We start from the raw sequence: 20,866 nt of genomic DNA, 5'->3' as shown, positions 1-20,866 counted from the left end.
TCCCCTGACACAAAATACAAATGTGAACTTTTGTTTATTATCAACACACCTTAACCCAATTACTAACACAAATTGACTAGTAAAAATGTCTAACGTTAAGGGTGTTGTGTCATTCTGTTGTAGTGTAATTTGCATGACAACAAAGGGCTTTGACATTATCGAAATATGTTAACCCAGTTATTCCATGGATCCAGTACTATGCATCCTGATAAGTTTCCTTGGCCTTTGGATTAAAATAGCCCCATATCACCCTACCCTTCATCTAGAGCGGACAATATATTGATATTATATCATATTTGTGAATGAGACTAGTATCGTCTTAGATTTTGGAAATCTAATATCGTAATATGGCAAAAGTGTTGTCTTTTCCTGGTTTTAAAGCTGAATTATAGTAAAGTGGATGCATTATCTGAACTTACCACTGGTGTCACTATTATTTGCTTTTACCCACTTAGTCATTACACTGGGGCTCAAAAGTTTGGCACCCCAGGTAAAAATTGTATTGTTGTGCTAAAGAAGCCAAGAAAAGATGGAAAAAATCTCCAAAGGATCAAAAGCATCAAATGACAGATTAGATTTGTATTGTCACACCGTTAGATTTTATTTCCATCATTTACACTTTCAAAATACAGAAAACAAAAAATGGCGTCTGCTAAAGCTTGGTCACCCTGCAGAGTTTTAGCATGCACGACCCCTTTGAAAAGCTGAGACCTGACAGTGTCATGGATTGTTCTCAATCATCTCTGGAAAGACCAGTGATGTCAATCTTAAGGTTTTAAATGCCCAGACTCATCTGACCTTGCCCCAACAATCAGCACCATGGGTTTTTCTAAGCAGAAAATAGTTGACGCTCACAAAGAAGGAGAAGGCTATAAGAAGATACAAAGCGTTTTCAGATGCCATATATCCTCTGTTTGGAATGTAATTAGAAATGGCAGTCATCAGGAACAGTGGAAGTTAAAGCAAGATTTGGAAGACCAAGAAAAATCAAACAGAACGCTCGTTTGACTGCACGATCCATCCAGAAAGACCTGGCAGACACTGGAGTTGTGGTACACCATTCACTATAAGAGATTATACAAATATGGTCTTCATGGAGAGTCATCAGAAAAAACTCTTCTACGTCCTCAACAAAAAAATCAGCGTTTGAAGTTTCAAATGAACATATAGACAAGCCTGATGCATTGTGGAAACAATCTGGGCCAATTTTTGGCCGTAATGGCAAAGGTACCTTGGAGAAGAAAGGGCACAGAATTTAATGAAAGAACCTCTGTCAACTGTTAGGCATGGGTGGATCAATCAGCTTGGGGTTGTATTGCAGCCAGTGCACAGGAAACATTCCACGAATAGAAGAGAAATAATTCAAATAAATTTCAGCAAATTTTGGAGCTAACTTGTGCATCTGTGAAAACTGAGGTTAGAAAGAAGATGGCTTCTACAAATGATAATGAGCTAAACGCACCTCAAAATCCACGGTGATTACATCAAGAGGCGTAAACTGAAGGTTTTGCCATGGCCTTCACAATCTCCTGACCTCAATATAATTGAAAATCTATGGATAGACCTAAAAGAGCGAGTGTGTGAAAAACCTTCAGTTTACGCCTCTTGATGTAATCCACCGTGGATTTTGAGGTGCGTTTAGCATCATTATCCATTTGTAGAAGCCATCTTCTTTCTAACCTCAGTTTTTTCACAGAGGCCATCAACGTAGCATCCAAAATTTGCTGAAATTTTATGAATTAATTTTTCCTCTATTCGTGGAATGTTTCCTGTGCACTGGCTGCAATACAACCCCAAGCATGATTGATCCACCCCCATGCCTAACAGTTGACAGAGGTTCTTTATTAAATCTGTGCCTTCTTCTCCAAGGTACCTTTGCTCATTCGGCCAAAATTTGGTCCCAGAATTGTTTCACAATGCTAGGCTTGTCCTATGTTCATTTGCAAACTTCAAACGCTGATTTTTTGTTGAGGACGTAGAAGAGGTTTCTTCTGATGACTCTTCCATGAAGACCATATTGTACAAGTATCTCTTTATAGTGAATGGTGTACCACAACTCCAGTGTCTGCAGGTTTTCTGGATGGAACGTGTGCAGTCAAACGAGCTGTTGTGTTGATATTTCTGGTCTTCCAAATCTTGCTTAACTCACTGTTCCTGATGACGCCATTCTAATTACATTCCAACAGAGGATATTGGCATCTGAAAACGCCTTGCATCTTCTTATAGCCTTCTCCTTCTTTGTGAGCGTCAACTATTTTCTGCTTAGACAAACCCATGGGGCTGATTGTTGGGGCAAGGTCAGATGAGTCTGGGCATTAAAACCTAAGATTGACATCACTGGTTTTCCAGATGATGATTGAGGAACAATCAATGACACTGTCAGGTCTCAGCTTTTCAAAGGGGTCGTGCATGCTATAAACTCTGCAGGGTGACCAAGCTTTAGCAGACGCCATTTTTTTTGTTTTCTGTTATTTTGAAAGTGTAAATGATGGAAATAAAATCTAACTGTTTGTGACATATTATACAAATGTCTAATCTGTCATTTGATGCTTTTGATCCTTTTGGAGATTTTTTCCATCTTTTCTTGGCTTCTTTATGCACAACAATACAATTTTTTACCTGGGGTGCCCAAACTTTTGAGCCCCAGTGTAATGACTAAGTGGGTAAAAGCAAATAATAGTGACACCAGTCTGGTAAGTTCAGATAATGACATCACTTTACTATAATTCAGCCTTTAAAACCAGGAAAAGACACCACTTTTGCCATATTACGATATTATGATTTCCAAAATCTAAGACGATATCTAGTCTCATATCACAATATTGATATAATATCAATATATTGTCCAGCTCTAGATGAAGGGTATGTGGTGATATGGGGCTATTTTAATTCCAAAGGCCAAGGAAACTTTATCAGGATGCATAGTATCCTGGATCCATGGAATAACTGGTGGTTAACATATTTTCGATAATGTCAAAGCCCTTTGTTGTCACTGCAAATTACACTACAACAGAATGACACAACACCCTTAACGTTAGACATTTTTACTAGTCATATTTGTGTTAGTAATTGGGTTAATGTGTGTTTGATAATAAAACAAAGTTCACATTTTGTAATTTGTGTCAGGGAATGATAGATGTTTGAGTTGTATTTTTTTGAGCAGTTAAAAAAGTGACTATTCACAAGTGTAAAATTGCAGCCAAACTAAACATCTGTTTTTATTTACTGAGATACATTAATGTCAATGCTTTTTCCAGAGTTCCTGAGATTTTGTCCCCTAAGGATCAAAATCTGAAAAGCATCACTACACAACCATCTTAGCGTGCAAACAACAGCTGTAATAATTCATGAATGTGGAACACAATGCCAGAATAACTACTGCCGATGCCAAACAATCAGCAGTTTATCAAAATTCACCATATGGGGAGAACATAATGCAAGTGGATGCTGCACAAGGACTGTTAAACATGCCCCACACACACACACACACACACACACACACACACACACACACACACACCTCATACAGACATTTGAGATTCCAACATTTGCCACTCTCTACACCTGCTGTGTTCAATATTAACTACCCACAGGCTATCTCTACACTCTGCATGCATAGTGTCACATTAGATTCAATAGCTGTCCCCATGCCCCACACATGCGTGCACACACACACACACACACACACACACACACACACACACACACACACACACACACACAAAACAACGTAGGAAGAGGTTGTGTGGTGAATCTTAATCTGGCAAAACCTTTTCCTACCACTGAGATGGCTCTGCCTTTGTGCTGATTAGACTGATCCATTTCACCCCTCAGCTTAAAGGGTAAAGTTTTTTTAACCTGGGCCCCATTCCCCATCCATTTGTGTCTAATAGACTGATTTGACCAAAAGTCTTTTCATTTGGTCCAGTATTGACCGAAATTGCAATGATGGGCTGACGTGAACAAAGCTGCAATGTAACTTAATAGGTAGATAGTCTGTTACAGAGTAGTTTACATAAATGATAGGCACCTGTTATCTAAAAGATTTTCAATGAAATGGGTCAATATTTAAATGATTTTGACAATGTGGATGACGGCGTTATGGTTCGATGACCACTTGTATTCATTTCAGCCACGGAAGCCTGTGTTACGGACAAAGAGAGAGCAAGTTGCATGAGGCAGCGGGTGGAGGAGGGTGAGGCAGCGGCTGGAATGCTGCAGGGCTCTGAAAATTGTTGGTGCTCACGCGGGTGCTGTGCCCCTATATGCCCAAAAAATACGTTGTCAGGAGTGGTACGTGTTGTTGCCAAATATCTGTGGTCTGGATGTGTCCACTGATATACCTCGGACACAATGCTGTGTCACCACGTCAGAGGATTTTCTCCTCTAATCATTAGGACTGAGACATGAACAAATAAGAACCATTGTTTTTATTGAAAATCTTTAGATAACATGAAACTATGGATGTATTATAGCCTAATGACCGCACAAAACACTGCCCACAGCTGCACATTCTCTCTCTCTCTTTCTCTCCCTCTTTCTCTCTCTCTCTCTCTCTCTCCACAGCCGCTCTTCATCCATAGTCTGTACTCTAGCTCAATGAATATGGGCGGTCACCCAACAATAATGCCCTCATCCATATTGTCAAAATCATTTAAATATTTAGCAATTACACTGAAAATCTATTAGATTAGGCAGAGGGGGCCTAAAGGTTAAAGAAGCAAGTTTTTTCCTGGGAGGTTGCCGGTCTAATCCCCAGACTGACAAGATAAAATCTGGGTGGGAAGGTTAAAGAGCAGTGCTTGTCCCTCCCTCATTACCATCACTGAGGTGCCCTTGAGCAAGGCCCTTAAAGATGCAGTAGGTAAGACTTATAAAACTAACTCTGTCAAATTTGCTGAACTGACCCTATGTTTGAGTAGAACTACATAAAGCAGGTAATTAAAAAAATCTGGCTCCTCTGGCACCACCTACAGCCTGTAGTGTGATTTGCAAAACTCCACCATTCCCTGTTCAGATGCTCCAATCACTGCTCAGGCACACACATTCACTCTCCCTCCTGGGGGGAGGGCCTTAGGGGACCGTTTGGGCTTTAGCAGAAAGGGTGGAGGGACTAAGAAATCCTTGATCTTCACAACTCTACCAACAGCACCTTTAACCCCAACCACTCCAGTGGAGCTGCTCAGTGGCCAGCAGATCAGACAGTGGTTGTACTGGGCTTCCAGGTATGAATGTGTAACTGTGCGAATGTGACAGGTTGTCGTTGCAAATTAGAATTTGTTCTCAATTGACTTACCTGGATAAATAAAAAAAGAAAAACAATTTAAAAAAAATAACAGGAGCCTATGATATCCGTAGACTACTCCGTAACAACAAACTATCTGAATGCCTTTTTCTTGTCTCACGTTTCACTCTCCACACAGCTTCTGGACAATAAGTCACGTCGTGAGACTGATAATAATTGTCAGACACTTTCAGTAACATGTGTCCATACACTGACAATAAAAAATCTTGAATATTGAGTCCACTCTGAAAAATGAATTATCCAGATACAGTATGAGCGTAAGTGTGAGTAAGACCTTCTGTCATAGTGTAGATACAGTATATTGTATGTACACTTTGTGTTTAAATGACAATAGTTTATGGGGGACATGTTTGAATCTTTGTTTTCATTGCCCTTCTCTCTGTAGCTGACTCAAAGATATACAATCCCATTTACCAATATGGATTATTTAATTGGTCAACCCTTTTGCAATCAACTATTTAACTGTATAGACAACTCCCACCAAAAATCATTTTTTTCAACTAAGCTTAATATTTTCTAAGTGATAAAAATGTTGCATTGCTATTGACAAAGGTTATATCAAGGGGGAAATCAATGATTTCCAGTCAATGCATCAATGATAAATGGCTTGTGACCCTGTGTGTATTGATTCATTTTCTTGTAGTGAACTGGGTTTAAATTGACAAAGAGGGTAGAAAGGAAAGAACAAAGAAAGACAAAGAAAGAGCAGAGATACAGGGCAGGAAACGAGCAATAACATAATCAAAAACCAAAACACTGGGATCTTTTTTTTTTACATCTTTCCTGTTTTTGTTTCCTTGTTTCCTTCATTTACTTCTTTATTAATTTCCATGTTTCTTTCTTTTTGTTTTTCTGTTTCCTATATTTCTTTCTGGTTTCCTTTAATTTTTTGTGTCGTCTTTTCTTTCTGTTTCTTTCTTTCAGTTCTTTCTTTATTTCCCCTCCCTATTTAGTAAATTAAATGGATGACAGACTGGAGGACAGTTATCAAAGAAAAAGTATTAAGAATATATATATATATATATATATATATATATATATATATATTCAAATTGATTGACAGCTTGGGTAATTTGGGCTGATATGAAAACAACAATATTTAGTAAAATACAGACTGTCAATTTCTCTGCAGTGGTCTCACTTCATAGGTTGATTATAGTAGAAGTATGAAGTTGCATGAAATGGAAATATAGCAAAGTACAAGTGTCACAAACTTTCCCTTCTTATTGCAGCAATAGTTCATCAATAATAAATTGCCACACGTTCTAGTGAAGCTGTATGCAGTGTGCTGTAAAAGTGAAATTAAATATTGAGAAAGAGTCTTTCCTCTACTGAAGCATTAAGATTGTTCTCGGAGGAGGGGAACTTGACAGCCGTTCTAAGGCCATTTTTTTACCAGTTGCTAGTTTCACGCTTATTCTATGTTTCATCTCTTTTCTGGCACTCAGGGAGGTCTGAAACGTTCCTGCGTACATTTTTTAAAATGTGTCCCATCCCTCTCTGCATGTTTTACCATTTTCAATAAATAAGAAACATTCAATATAATATGCATTTGTTTCCATCACTTCCAAAGCATGTAAAAGAAAGTTTTTCCTTGCCACTGTTGCACCAAATGCTTGCTCGTGGGAAATTGTTGGACTTTTGTAAACTATAGTGTGATCTACACCTACTCCATCTGTAAAGTGTCTTGAGACTATAAAATATAATTGAATATCTCTTATGTTTCTTTTAACAGAGATTTTTAAAGCAATTACATCCATGTTACCTCTGTCTGCCTTCAATGCTTTACTACTTATTGCTTACCTACTTAATATTTTTCAGCAACAAAAATATTAAAATCTGTTTCAGCTTTCCCCACTGATAAAAATAACAGTGTGTTCTGATAACCGTGTGTTGTGGTGCTGTAAAAATGGAGAACATTATGAACTGTAAGAGATGAGAAATTGACGAGATAAGCAGAAAAAAAGACATGACTAGCTCCAGAACACCCATCAACAAAAACACATAAAAGCTTTCTCTCTGCAACTAACAGTAGTGTGCTCAAAAGTTTACATACACATGCTTAAGTTGACTAAAAAGAGGAATAAAAAAATCATGTTTTGGAAATTTATTTTAATACCTAAATTAAAAAATGAGGTAAAATCCAACCTTTAAGGACACCAATTTTCTTTGTGAATGAATAACGTATTGTAAATAAATAAAGTTCTTATTTAAAAACAGGGGTCCTAAGTATACATACCCCTATGTTAAATTCCCATAGAGGCAGGCAGATTTTTATTATTAAAGGCCAGTTATTTTGGATTCAGGATATTATGCATCCTGTAAAGGTCCCTTGGCCAGAATTAAAATAGCCCCACATCCTCACATCTCTTCACCATGTTAGAGATAGGCGGGATACTTTCTATAAATATCTCTCAGCAAATCAAACCAGGTATTAGTTAACTGAAATAAAACCATGCCTATCTCTAAGCAACAGGCTAGTTGGTTGATCATAATCAAATGTATGTATCATATTTGCATGCACAAACAATTAACATTCACAGGGGTTTTTGTGACACAGGATCAGATAAAAGTTAGTGTCTCATGATTGACAAATAGCTAGCTGGTGGGCAGTGCGGACACTCAGCGTAGTCTCATCCTCTCTAAGCTGTTCTTCTCTCTCTTTCAGTAAATCAGTCACACCTAAAATGAACTGCTCTGAGGGCTCCAACACTGTTTCTGAATCTGCCTTAGCGCACTTCTCTCTCTCTTGGACACACACACACACCACCCACACAACACACACACCACACACACACACACACACACACACACACACACACACACACACACACACACCACTCGATGATTAGGTAAAGGATTATCCAGGTTAATGAGCAGATTTATATAACCACTGGTTCCGCTCTTGTGTGTCACTTTACAGATTATAATTTGCTTGATGGAGTATTAACAATATGTGAAAGGGCGCTATAATCAGGTTATGGTTATATAGTGCTCTTTACGTTGGAGATCAGTAAGGTTTTTTGTCATTTTGTCTATCTGATCAACACTTTGGTCCAGATTTTTTTTTCCAAAATATGTTTATTGCTCAAACCTCAGAAATTATTACATGTTTGACCTTTTTCTTGCTTTTAAAACAAAAAAAACACATACATCCCCACCCATTCCACCCTCCACCACCCTTTAACCAGATACTAAACGTGTATTGTCCATTTGTCTAACTTACCCACTCATCTTCCTCCCTATTCATTTTGATATACAGGAATGTACTATACAAAAAATGGGGGGGGGTTACCATTGGCTCAGGATAGGTGGTTTGTATAAGAAAGGAGGGGTTCCCAGGTTTTATAGAATTTCTTCAGGGAAACGCTGATGTCCAAAAAGAGTATAGCTTAGGGCAGGAGAAAAAAGTCTGTGTATGGTCTGCTGGAGATTGAGAGCACCTGATGCAGAGTTCGTCTATATCAGGGAATAGTTTTTTAGTCTGGCCCTTGTACAATGAAGTCTGAAGACCACTTTGAATTGAGTGAGACTCATACGTACACAAGTACTATGAATTCTGAGTAAAACTTCTCTCCACCAGTTCTCATCTAGTGCAAGACCTAGCTCCTTTCCCCAAACATCCCTAAGTCCTAAAAAAGAGGAGAGTTGAGATGAAAGAAGACCATAGATTGAAGAGATACTATTTTGTGATACTGAGGAGGACATGATACTTTCTAACAGTGTTTTTTCAGGTAATGTAAGAAATGAGGTGAATTGTGTTTTGGTGAAATTGCACAACTGGAAATATCTGAATAGATCCACTTTTGGAGTCCCAAATTTCGCAGGAAGGTCAGCCATGTTTCCAAAGGTCTCATCTACGTAAAGGTAACTAAAAGAGACCAGGCCCATCCTCTTCCAACATGTAAATGCTTTGTCTATGCTTGAGGGTAAGAACAAATGGTTGTTGCATATGGGACTGAGGACAGAAGGGGATTTTAATCCATAGTGATTTCTGAATGTGTTTCCAGATTTTGAGTGATGAGAGAACAACAGGTTTATTGGTGTATTGGGAGGGCCGCGTAGGAAGGGGTGCAAAAAGGAATGCAGGGAGTGAGGTTGAAGTACAAGAAATAGCTTCCATGACACACCATTTCTTTAGTATCTGGATGTTAGTGGCCCAATAATACAACAACAAGTTGGGTAAGGCTAAACCTCCTGCCAATTTGGGATTCTCCAAAATTCTTCCTGAATCCTGGGACTCTTGCCAGCCCAGAAGAAGGATGATATAATGGTATTCAATGCTTTGAAAAACGATTTGGGAAGAAAAAGAAGGGTCATAAAAAGAAAAAGTATTTGAGGTAGAACATTCATTTTGGTGGGTTTCAATTTGACTGACAAGTAAAAGGAGTAATGTGCGCCAACTTTGAAGGTCGGATTTGATATTTTCAGTCAGTTTAATGAAATTATTTTTATGAAGAGAACGTAGAGAATGAGAGATATCAAGTATTTGAAACTATTGGGGGAAAAGTAGAAGGGCAGATCACCTGGGGCAATGGATTTGTCAGACTGATTAACAGGGAAACAAAGAATCTTAGCAATATTCAGTTTGTACCCTGAGAAAATTCCAAATGTCTTCAGCAGATCCACTATTGCATCAATGCAGTTTACAGGGTCTCGTACATACAGCAATACGTCATCGGCATACAATGACACTCCATGCTCCATGCCTCCTCTAAGTATACCTGAGATGCCGAATGCTGGAGAGCTTTTGAGAGCTGTAGACAGAGAGCTATGGACAGGGGTTCGATGGCCAGTGGAAATAATGAAGGTGACAGGGGGCATCCCTGATGAGTGCCACGTGTAAGAGGGAAGGGAGAACAAATGTCAGATTTTTTTTGACGCTAGCTACAGGGGCAGCGTACAACAGATGAATCCAAGAGATGAATTTGGAGACAAAACCAAATTTATGTAGAACCGCAAATAAATATTGACATTCTATGCAATCAAACGTCTTCTCTGCATCCAGGGAAATCACCATCTCTGGGGTTAGAGAAGCAGAGGGAGAAAGAATCACACTCAAAAGCCTACGCACACTACTGGACAGCTGACGGCCAAGGCTAAAACCTGTTTTGTCCTCTGAAATGATACTTGGAAGGCAAGTCTCAAGTCTACACGCCAGCACTTTTGCCAGCAGCTTTAAGTCACTGTTAAGTAAGCTTATGGGTCTGTGGCTACCACATAGATTAGGGTCCCTATCTTTCTTTATTATCAGAGTAATCAAAGCCTCTTTGAGTGTTGGAGGCAAAATACCATGTTCTAGAGAATTATTATAGACTTCTAAAAGTATAGGAGCAAGCTGTGCAGAGAATTTTTTACTCCATTCGGTAACCATCTGGGCCAGGAGTTTACTTTGCATTTGAGAAATGCAGGAACTGATTTCTCCTAGACTTAGGGGTTTGTCTAAACGTTTTGCAAATTCCTCATTTATAGTTGGAATCTCTAAGTTATTAAGAAAAGAGTCCATAACAGAGATGTCAGTAGGGGGCTGTAATTTGTGGAGCGTAGAATTAAAGGAAGAAAAAAAAAGAGTTTATACTTGATGGGTGAGTAGTCAGGTTTTCAGATGAGTCATAGATTTGTAATATAAAGCAGGCAGCGCATTGATGTCTCAAATGTGAGGCTAAAATTTGGCCAGCCTTATCTCCATGTTCATAAAAAGTCGCTCTTGTATGTTTTAGTAGATATTCTGCCTTCCCTGTTGATAGTAAATCGAATTCAGTTTGCAGCTGCAGACGCTTGGTTGCTAAATCTGGAGTAATTGCTGCGGCCTGCTGTCTGTCCATATCCATGTCCGTTAGTTCTGCTGTTTCGATCTTCTATTTTCAGTTTAACGCGCACTGAAAGATATAATGCCCCCACGAATAAACACTTTTAGCATTTCCCATAAGAGCGATGGGGATACATGATCGGACCGGTTTGTTTTTTTGAAAGAATCTAGGTTTACGGAAACAAAATCATCTAAGCTTGAGTCAAGCCTCCATCTTCCTCATTGCCTATGTGAGCTTGACGGGAAACAAAGGTCTAAAATGTGGGGTGCATGGTCAGAGATGACAATGGCAGTGTATTGTATGGAACTAACAGAAGATAGAAGGGTCTTGTCGATAAAGAAGTAATCAATACGGGAGTTGACCTGATGGACAGTGGAGTAATAGGAGAACTCCTTAGCATTGGGGTTAAAGAAACGCCAGGGGTCAACATAGCCAATTTGATCCATAAAGGCTGATAGAGTCTTAAGACATTGCAGTAGGCGTAACTGTTTGGAGTTAGAGCGATCAATGTCATGGTTAGTAACACAATTGAAGACCCCTCCTAATATTAACTTGTGGGTATCTAAATTTGGTATATGCGAAAAAATTGTGGACATAAAGTTTGGGCTATCACAGTTGGGGCATACATGTTTGCTAAAACAACAGGTGTTGGACAAAGTATACCTGAAACTAAAACCCAACGGCCACCTGAATCACAGTGTACGTGATCTGGGGTGAACTTGACTCATTTATGAATTAAAATAGCAGTGCCTCTAGATTTACTATTAAAGTTGGAGTGAAGACTTGTCTGACCCAAGGCTTACGCGGTCTCAGATGATCATCCATGCGTAGAAAGACGTTATCAGCGGAAAGGCTTTTTTAGTGGGAGAAAACTTTAGAAGGTTTAATTTGCCCTCCTAAGCCACGTAAAGTTCAGGTAATTACTTTAATATGATACCAGTTTAAACCGCCTGGTGTCATGTTGACATTTTCCATTTATAATGTCTTAGATATTTGTAACACAGTAAAGTTCTGACCCTCTGATTGGAAACTGCAAAGTATTATTTAATAAGCAATGGACAATGGTATAGCGGGAATAGGGAAGGAAAGGGAAAAAAATAAGAAAATAATAAAGAAAATAATATAAAAGAACGAACAGAATAAAAAGAAAGAACGTGGGACATTGTACCTATTGCCCACCCCCACCCACACACAAGGCCCCAACAAATCAACTGGAAACCTAGTACAAACACCTGATGCTCTTCCATAGGAAATGGCGAGCAGCCACAGTTGATGTACAGACAACCGATTTTTCATGTAGTGTTATCTGCTCCTAATATTGTAATTATATTACACCCTAATATTACTATATATTACAGCCCTTTGATCTCATTCAATGCTGAGCGCTTCTTTGCCACAGCCACGCTGAAGTCCTCAAAGATAAGGATTCTGAATCTGTCTTTATGAGACTTTGCCCAGTTCAGCACAATCTCCTTCTCGATGTATCTGTGGACTCTTACTATAAAAGATTGCGGCAGATCTCCTGGCCGTGGCTTAGGCTGAAGACTTCTATGAGCGCGATCCCGCTCCGGCGGGTCAGAGAGTAATCCACCAAGCAAGGAAGAAAACATTTTTCATCTATCCAACACTTTAGTTGTCGTGTGTTTAATGAGTCTTTGAGCAGGCGGACTATAGACTTTCAGTAATGCTGCCAAAGACATATTCTGTAAACAGAGTGTTATGATAAATACGTGCTTGTAAATGTTTTATAAATGGCAAAAATATGTTTTTTGCATGTCTGGGTTATAAGTACTGCGTTGCTAAAGACCCAAGGTATGTAGGAATGTTTGAAACACACCCATGAGTGTAAAGTATAACGTGTAGGCAGCCTAAAGCCTTTCTACCATTTTTTGCATAGAGTACTTAGATATTAAAATATTAATTGTTGGCATTATTTTTTAAATCATCATTTAATGTTACACACATACATGTGGCACAGTAAATCTTTAGGATTAACTAAATTTGTGTGTGGCTATCTTAGTGACTACCTTAAAAATATACCATACATCAGTGGGGATTTATATTTGCCATGATACATTAATAATATATTGGAATTATGTTAAGACATTTTCATTTTTTTTTTTCTTTCAAAAATTGACAATAGTAATTATATTACTTAACTTATTATATAATTAAATGGCCCCTCTATAGTGACTGTGAGGACCCCCTAGGGGCCCCGGACCCCTTTTTGAAGATCTCTGCTTTACAGGGTTAATTGGCTGTGTGTGTAATGAACTCTGGTTTAGATCAGGGAAGATAGTAGGTTAAAGAGCTTGAGGATCAGAGAGGAGTTGGTGTCTTTTGCATATTTTTGTGTGCATGTGTGTTCATACCTTGCTACATGGCATTATCCAGTAGGCCAAGGCCAAGAACGGCAAACCTACGGTGATCCCCAGCACTGTCCAGCACGTCACTACAACAGACTGCTGCCTCATATCCGGCAGGTTCTCGTACCAGATAGTCAGCAGCTGTTGCTGGCAGTTAGGATGGGCAACAAACTACAGAGAAAGAGACAGGGACAAGAAATTGAAATCAATGGGGATAAAGGCAGGGTTGATGGGGACACAGTGAACAAAAAGAGAGAGAGGAGAAAGAAAGAGAGAGAGGAAGGTGAGAGCAACTAACAAACCAGAAGTTAAAGAGAAGAACAATAAGGAGAAGCAATACTAATTTGCTTTTTCTCATCTTCATTAAACATTTTGAATTGTTTCTGATTGTTTTACAGATAGTTGGAGGGGTCGGTAAAATATTTACAGCTGCAGCACATTGAGCAAACAGTGTGCCAGAACAATAGTTGCAGCTACACGGATGTGGCCCGCTAGTCACAAAAAGGTGGCTTATTTGACAGGCTGACTACAAAGGGAGTCAGTACTAGGGATGATCAGAGTACTCGGCTGAAACGAGTATACGGTACGGATAAAGCACTTTTGCCGAGTACAAGTATTATACGAGTAATACGAGTCAATATCCGGGCTCGGATTGAATACAACTCCTCAACTGGCCGCGCTTCGTTCTGTGATAGTCAAAGCGCCCCCCCGCCTACAAACACGCTCGGCTCAATCCCACACACACAGAACACGGAGAACTGCGCTCCCTCGGCCCCCTCTCTCTCTCTCTCTATATATCTATCTCTCTCTCTCTCTCTCTCCCGCTCCGTCAGTCAATCAGGTCCGCGGGTCTGTTCCGTTAACGTTTAGGGTTTCTTCAGCTTCAGGTTTGTTTTTAACTTCGGTTTGTAGTACTTACATACATACTTAGTAACCAGTAGATTTCTGGTGAACATGGGTTTCAGACATGCTGCTTGGTTTAAATGCAACTCCCGTTGTGTCTCTGCCATCGGAGATTTTCTATCAGCTGCCCCCCCTCTCTCTTTCTCTCTCTCTCTCTGTGTCTCTCTCTTCCTCACACACACACACACACACTCACACATATCTGGTGTGGAAATAAAAAAAAATAAAAAAGAACCAAAAACAAAAAAAATCACATTGATCATAAAAAAATTAAAAGTTAAAAAAAAAAAGTTATATTGATTATGAAAACTCTTGTTCATTACATTTTACTTCATAATTGCAACTGCATGTGTTATATTCATTGTTGCAAAACGTTCTGTATATAGTTTGTTTGCTACCATGACAACACCATTGATCTGAAGCTCGAGGCTGTCATGTAAATAGTTTTCTAATCAGCAATAAATATAACAATTTCTGATCAACCCATATCAAATGCATGCTTAAATAACATACCGGTTAAAGCCCCGCCCATTTCAAGACAACCCAACCCACCTCCGGGTTAAATCTGACCACTTCCGGGTTAGGCCCCACCCAGCCCGAGTACGGATACGGATACAGATAATTCATGTGGTAAACAGATACAGATACAGATACAGATAATGCTGTACTCGCTCATCCCTAGTGAGTACTTATCTTGGGGTTCAATATTTAGCAAAACAATCCCTGTAAATAAACAGCATATTGAGTATGAAAATCTGATCTAACAATCTATCACACAAACAATAAACGCTGCTCACGGGTCCATGCATCCCTAAAAATGATCCAATAATAAATATGACACTCTGAAAGGGGTTGTGCTGCACTGTGCTTTCCCTCTCTGTGTTTTTTGTTTTGCCTTTCCTCTGCTGAGTGTGTGTGTCGCTCCTGGCTCTCTCACCCTCCTGTGGCGACCTACACACCTGAAGCAAACCCCGGCGTCCCAACCAGTCTCTGCCAGATCGTCCGTTCACCCACTGTGGTAACATTCGCTACGGCCAGCTCTAGTGTTTTTGCATTGAGTATTTTCTGCTAATATCTCCGATTAAGCTTTTTTGACTTTGTCTGTTTTTTTTGTTCCTGCTTCAGATCGCTGGCTCAGCCCTGGAAAAACCCAGTCATCCTGCCCGAGCCTATCATTTTTTTGGGGACCTGCCTCCTACCTGTCTTCCTGCCTTCAGTCCCAGAGGATTTCTTTGCACCATTTTTTCATTGTATTAAATAAACCTCTGTTCCTGTTTTCCAACCTTTTCCCCATGTCTGCTCTTTAATCCACCACCAGCCTTACACTAGTACTAGTGCACTAGTTGAATACATTTAGCTGCTAATACATTTGAAATTTTACTTGGAAGTATACTTGTGAATGCGGGTCTTTTACTATAATGGAGCATTTGTACATTGTGGTTTTATACTTTTATCTAAGTCCTTACTACTTCTGCCACCAGTGTATTATCCAGGACACTGGATACACTCCAGGGACAAGAAAATAGAAAATAGAATTTGTTTGGTAGAACATCGGGCTGTGGTACATTTCTTTTTTTACTTTTTTCTTCCAACTTGTGTCTTTTGACCAATATTTCCTTTCTTTTTGTCCCACCCCAATATCTTGTTTGGATTTTAATGGCAAAAGCATAAAGTACAACAGAAATTACAATATTTATACTTACATCTGGTACTTTCATGTGCTTTTCACTTGCATCAATGAATGGATATAAAATTCTTCAAAATCAAAATACTGCATTCATGAGGAGGGCTTCTTGTGGTCAAGATATTCCTAAGGAGCTGAGTGTGCAGGCCGATTTTCTATTTAGAGCACATCTATTGTGAATTCATTACAATAAAAAAAGTAATACTCACAACACGTTAGTATTCATGACTGCCACTTGAATTCATTTAGATTGAAGAAAAAATGTCAACAAGCAGGTTGTGAAATCACTTAAATATACAGTATGCAGAAAGAAAGCAGGCAGCAAATAAGAAACACTAAGTGTTAACATTTATTGCTGAAGCATGTCGACTTTATTAGATAAGGCTTGGTCTGGCATTTATCTGTTGCCGACTTTAATCCAAGAAGGGAAGTGAGTTTTTTTCCAGCTGGAGGAAGGATGTGGACAATAGAGCAATCGATGCTTGATAGGAGGTCAACTGGTGTAACAATCAAACTCTGTGTTTGTCTATTGTTCTTCTTGTAAGATTTGAACAACAGATTATATCTGGTCTAACCTGCTCTCACTCGATTTTTTGTTGGCCTCTTGGTTAGCTCCCTCCATCAAGCCATCCCATCCCTTCACTAATTATCCTCGGCCATCACATTTAGTGAGCATTCATCTGAGTTGACGATTGACCCATCAGCCGATCGAAACTCACACACGTACAATGTGTAGATAGGCACACAATCATTTCTACATTCAGAAGGAAACCACACACAGCCATAAAACTCCCACCTGCACACTAAATCGTAGTCAACATAATTCCCCACTGGTGTCCAGTGACCAGTCTATTAATGACCAATGACATAAACCCTGCCTGCATCCAGCCACATGCGCTACACACAGTCATGCTTCACCTAGCTGCAATGGTAATCTATCCCTACCTCTCTTCCTGCCTTCTGTGTAATTAGCTCCCTGAGTATTGGTCACGCTCTCTTGTACAGGATAAAACACAGCTCGAACAGGCTGTACACACACACTTACACAAACACACATGAACGCACGCACGCACACACACTAGGGATTTACCTGATAAGAGAAAACATGCAGCACATGAAGGTCAAATAAGCACGTGTGTGGTATGGTATGAAGAAATGGGGAAAGGGCATTTGGTTTTACATTAAGTAAGAACACCTCTGGATTAGCTCAGTGAAATAGAGGCCAGCTTTTTGTTTACACGGGGCCCTTTAAAACCACAAGCACAAAAAAGGCTATCATAGACACATTGTCACTTATGATTTTCTGCACTATAAACAATGTCACAAAATCACTTCCACTACTGTATAAATGCAACTGACACTACCAATAATCCTTTACATTACAGTAGATAGTTGATTCTTTGATTATTTGTTGGTCATCTTACCTTCTTGACTTCGTACTTGATGGCCAGTATGACACGGCTGAGGCAGGGTCGGTTGTAGGCGCTTGGAGGGCACTGGTCAACGTCACCGTTCAATATGGCCTCCACTTCCTCTGTGTTCCGACAAAGGTCCAACACACCCACCACAAAGTCCTTACACTGCATGGACAGCTTACGGTAGTCATTCTGACAGGGAGAGAAGAAAGATGGAAGGAAGGACAGGAGGGGAGAGAAACTTTAAACAAAATTTAAACTTTGAGTAAATCATGACTGGTTTCAGAAAACACTGCATCCTTCAAATGTATTAATGAACATGAAAGATCCATGAAATTGTGTCTCATTTGCTGTCCGCTCTTATCTCACCGTCCTCTAGTTCTCCCTGTCTTTTTCCATTTTGTTTTAAGCATCTTCCCTTCACCTCAGATGTTCTCACATTATGCCTCAACAAAACCCTCTTTGTGTGTCCTGTTGTTACGAAGCAATAGCACAAGTTCAGTCAGGAAAACAATCCTTTTGCTTTCAAATGCCTGTAGTTTTTTTCTCATGCTTCAGCATTCAATCCTCTCATACAATCTCACTCACTGTTCCTTACGGCCCTGTTTGGAACTGTCAGTCATGTTATCAGCTGTTGTCATCAGCTGGTCCCATCAGCTGATCTCATTTATCCAATAGCTCAGTGACACACCTACATTGTAAGCCCATAATCCTGCTGCTGCCTCTGTTTAAATATGATTTTCTCTCTGCCTAACTCCATTTAATAAATTTGAACTGTGAAGATAGCCCTTTACCAATCTCTTAAAATTGTAGGTTATATCAAGAACATAGGACCCTGGGAACATAGGGATGAACCCAAAAATGTTATCTTTTGTGACTTTGTGTACTTCTCATCCAAGTGTTGGAAATTTCTCAATGTACTAATAACCAATTTCAAATGCCAAAATGTAATGGGGCTTTTGCATGTACTTCTGGAACCCTGGAACAAAAATTACTTTCCCACTTTCTAATTTCTGTCATGTCTATCAAGCTGCTCTCATCTTGTTCCTTCACAAATCCTTCTACTTTCCGCCTTTTGCCCCTCTGTCTTGTGGCCCCCACAGTTCACATCTTCTCACCTGTTTTTCTTACACTACGTCCCCTCGCCAACCTGGCTTGTTTCTCACCATTTGGTCAAGCAGGTAGGAAGTCAGCAGATTGGAGCTTCTGGTAGGCTAAGAGTCCCTTGGGAGTGATTCTCATTATGCAGTCACCGCTGTGTTTGCTCTATATTCAATAATACCGTTACAGCTTGTTGATAATGCCCACTTACATCCAGACTTTTACACAGGTATTCCCAGCGAAATCAGTAATACAGTAATCAATTTTACACGGTGGTAAATTGCCGGTTCTACCTTCACCTTCTTTTAGGGCACACTCTGTAAGCAGACAGCGTGTACTGTATTTTGGTGCACCTACTGACCCTGAACATCATTTGCATTCCTCCAGTGTTTGACAAATTTAATAAGGGGGGGGGTATATTGAATATAAAATAGCGTAATCAGTTTTGTGAAGTCTCGGTGCGTTCATACTCTGAAATACCAAACAGCTGTATGTGTTATAAAATGTAAAATCTGGCCCTTCAAGCTTGGATTTACCATAGAAAAAATAAACTCAATGGCATGTTAGACAGGGTTTGTCAAAAGGCTTATCACTATCTGCAAATAAAAAAAGTACATTTTGGGAATCAAGCAATTGCAGCAAGCATCTATGGGACCTTTGGGGACATGAAGGAGACATGAAGGAGATGGTGGCATTTGGTGCATTTTACCTTTAAGCTGTTAGATGAAAAAAATCAATTACTATCACATGCCTGTTAACATTCAGGGAAAATCAAGCTTCGGGATGAGCATATGCAAGAATGTTTTCTTAATCAATCTTAAGACACATCAAGAACACACACACACAGACACCACCCATATGCAGTACATGTGAAAATCCAATCACAATTCAGGGTATTTGGTTTGCGCCTTGGGGGCGGAGATAAAGGAAAGGGAATTATGGTGTGAGATTGAAAATGGAGACAGAGCAGTGTGAAGCAGAGTGAGAATAGTCACAGATGAGTGAACATCGAGGGACACAAGCCAAGCCTCAAACATGGAGGGGGAGGGAGATGTAAGATGGAGGGATGAGAAGAGGAGATGGATAGAGTGAGTTAGTGTTACAGCACCTCAGTTAACATTCACCACTATGAGTTTAACCCTTGTGTTATCTTCCCGTCAAAATTGAAAATCAACACTTTTGTTGAAGCTTTTTATAAATATATTTTACGTTTTCTTACGTTTTTGTCCCTTGTTTCAACACGTGTGATGTTTTTTTCAATGTTTTTCACACTATGTAACACTAAGTTATTAACTTCAGCTTTACAGTTATTTTTGGAATTTATGGTCGATAAACCTCATTTATAGGAAATTGTACCTAATGTTTGACTTAGAAAAGCAGAAATTATGAATTATTTAGACTAAAATTAAAGGAAAGTATGTTGATGGAAAAAAAACTAAAGACTGGAATATTAAACGTGTACTAATGACTATTTTCAAAAAACATTTTTATTTCTCCAAATGCTATAACATTGAATAAGACCCTCCAAAATTAATGAAAGTAGAGATTTGTACTTGCCAAAGAGCAATGTGTGGAATCAATCATGTTATTTTGGGTAGTTACCCGAGGACAACATGAGGGTTAAGTTTTTCTCTTTCTCTGTGGCCGTGTGTTGAAATTTAAACTAAATTAAACTGAAATTTGTATGACAAAAGAACAGAGTAAAATGTGATTTAAAAAATGAAACGACACCCTCCTCCACCTTACCCTCTGTGTGTGTGTGTGTGTGTGTGTGTGTGTGTGTGTGTGTGCGTGTGTGTTTGTGTCCTGATGTGCATTCAGCACATAAGCATCCAACGTGCACCAGGAGCAGCACTCTCAGATTGTGTATGTTTGCCAGTGACAGTGGTGTTTGCACTTGACACGGTATACATTTTTATTTTCTGTGAGCACAAGTGGACACAGGCTGTGTCCCATACTGCATTCCGATGCTGTACATACATGTAGCATGTTAACATTAAGCGTGTGACCTTGACTATGTTAGGATGCTAGTCTTAATCTCAAAATAGAGTGGAGGCCGGGGTTGAAGATGAATTGAAATGCAGGACAAGTGGTAAAACATTCGCCGATCATTTATATGGTTTATCTTCTCAAAGATAGTGAATTCTGTACCAAATTTAATAGCAAACTGTGTTAAACTAACAGAAAGATGAACTGAGGCAAGTACTATTCTTAAAGGCTCACGTTGGGCAAGTTACTTCCAAAATGTAACACATAATAGATTACTAGTTACTGTCATTTGA

The 20,866-nt window shown here is 39.3% G+C and overlaps 1 protein-coding gene across 1 annotated transcript in view; it reads right to left on the bottom strand.

Annotated features, from left to right (window-relative positions):
* The window catches only part of trpc7b (transient receptor potential cation channel, subfamily C, member 7b), a 63,701-nt gene that overhangs the window by 26,311 nt on the left and 16,524 nt on the right, over positions 1–20,866 (bottom strand). Inside the window, exons 3-4 of the mRNA XM_032528395.1 lie at positions 17,493–17,675; positions 13,488–13,652 (exon numbers count right to left, since the gene is read on the bottom strand). Of these exons, the coding sequence (XP_032384286.1) occupies positions 13,488–13,652; positions 17,493–17,675 (348 nt within the window). The remainder of the gene's footprint in view (positions 1–13,487; positions 13,653–17,492; positions 17,676–20,866) is intronic.

The sequence above is a fragment of the Etheostoma spectabile genome, chromosome 10, assembly GCF_008692095.1.
Source record: "Etheostoma spectabile isolate EspeVRDwgs_2016 chromosome 10, UIUC_Espe_1.0, whole genome shotgun sequence".
NCBI classification, from domain to species: domain Eukaryota; kingdom Metazoa; phylum Chordata; class Actinopteri; order Perciformes; family Percidae; genus Etheostoma; species Etheostoma spectabile.
Note: the sequence above shows the minus strand (reverse complement) of the source record. Positions and strands in the feature narration are given on the sequence as shown.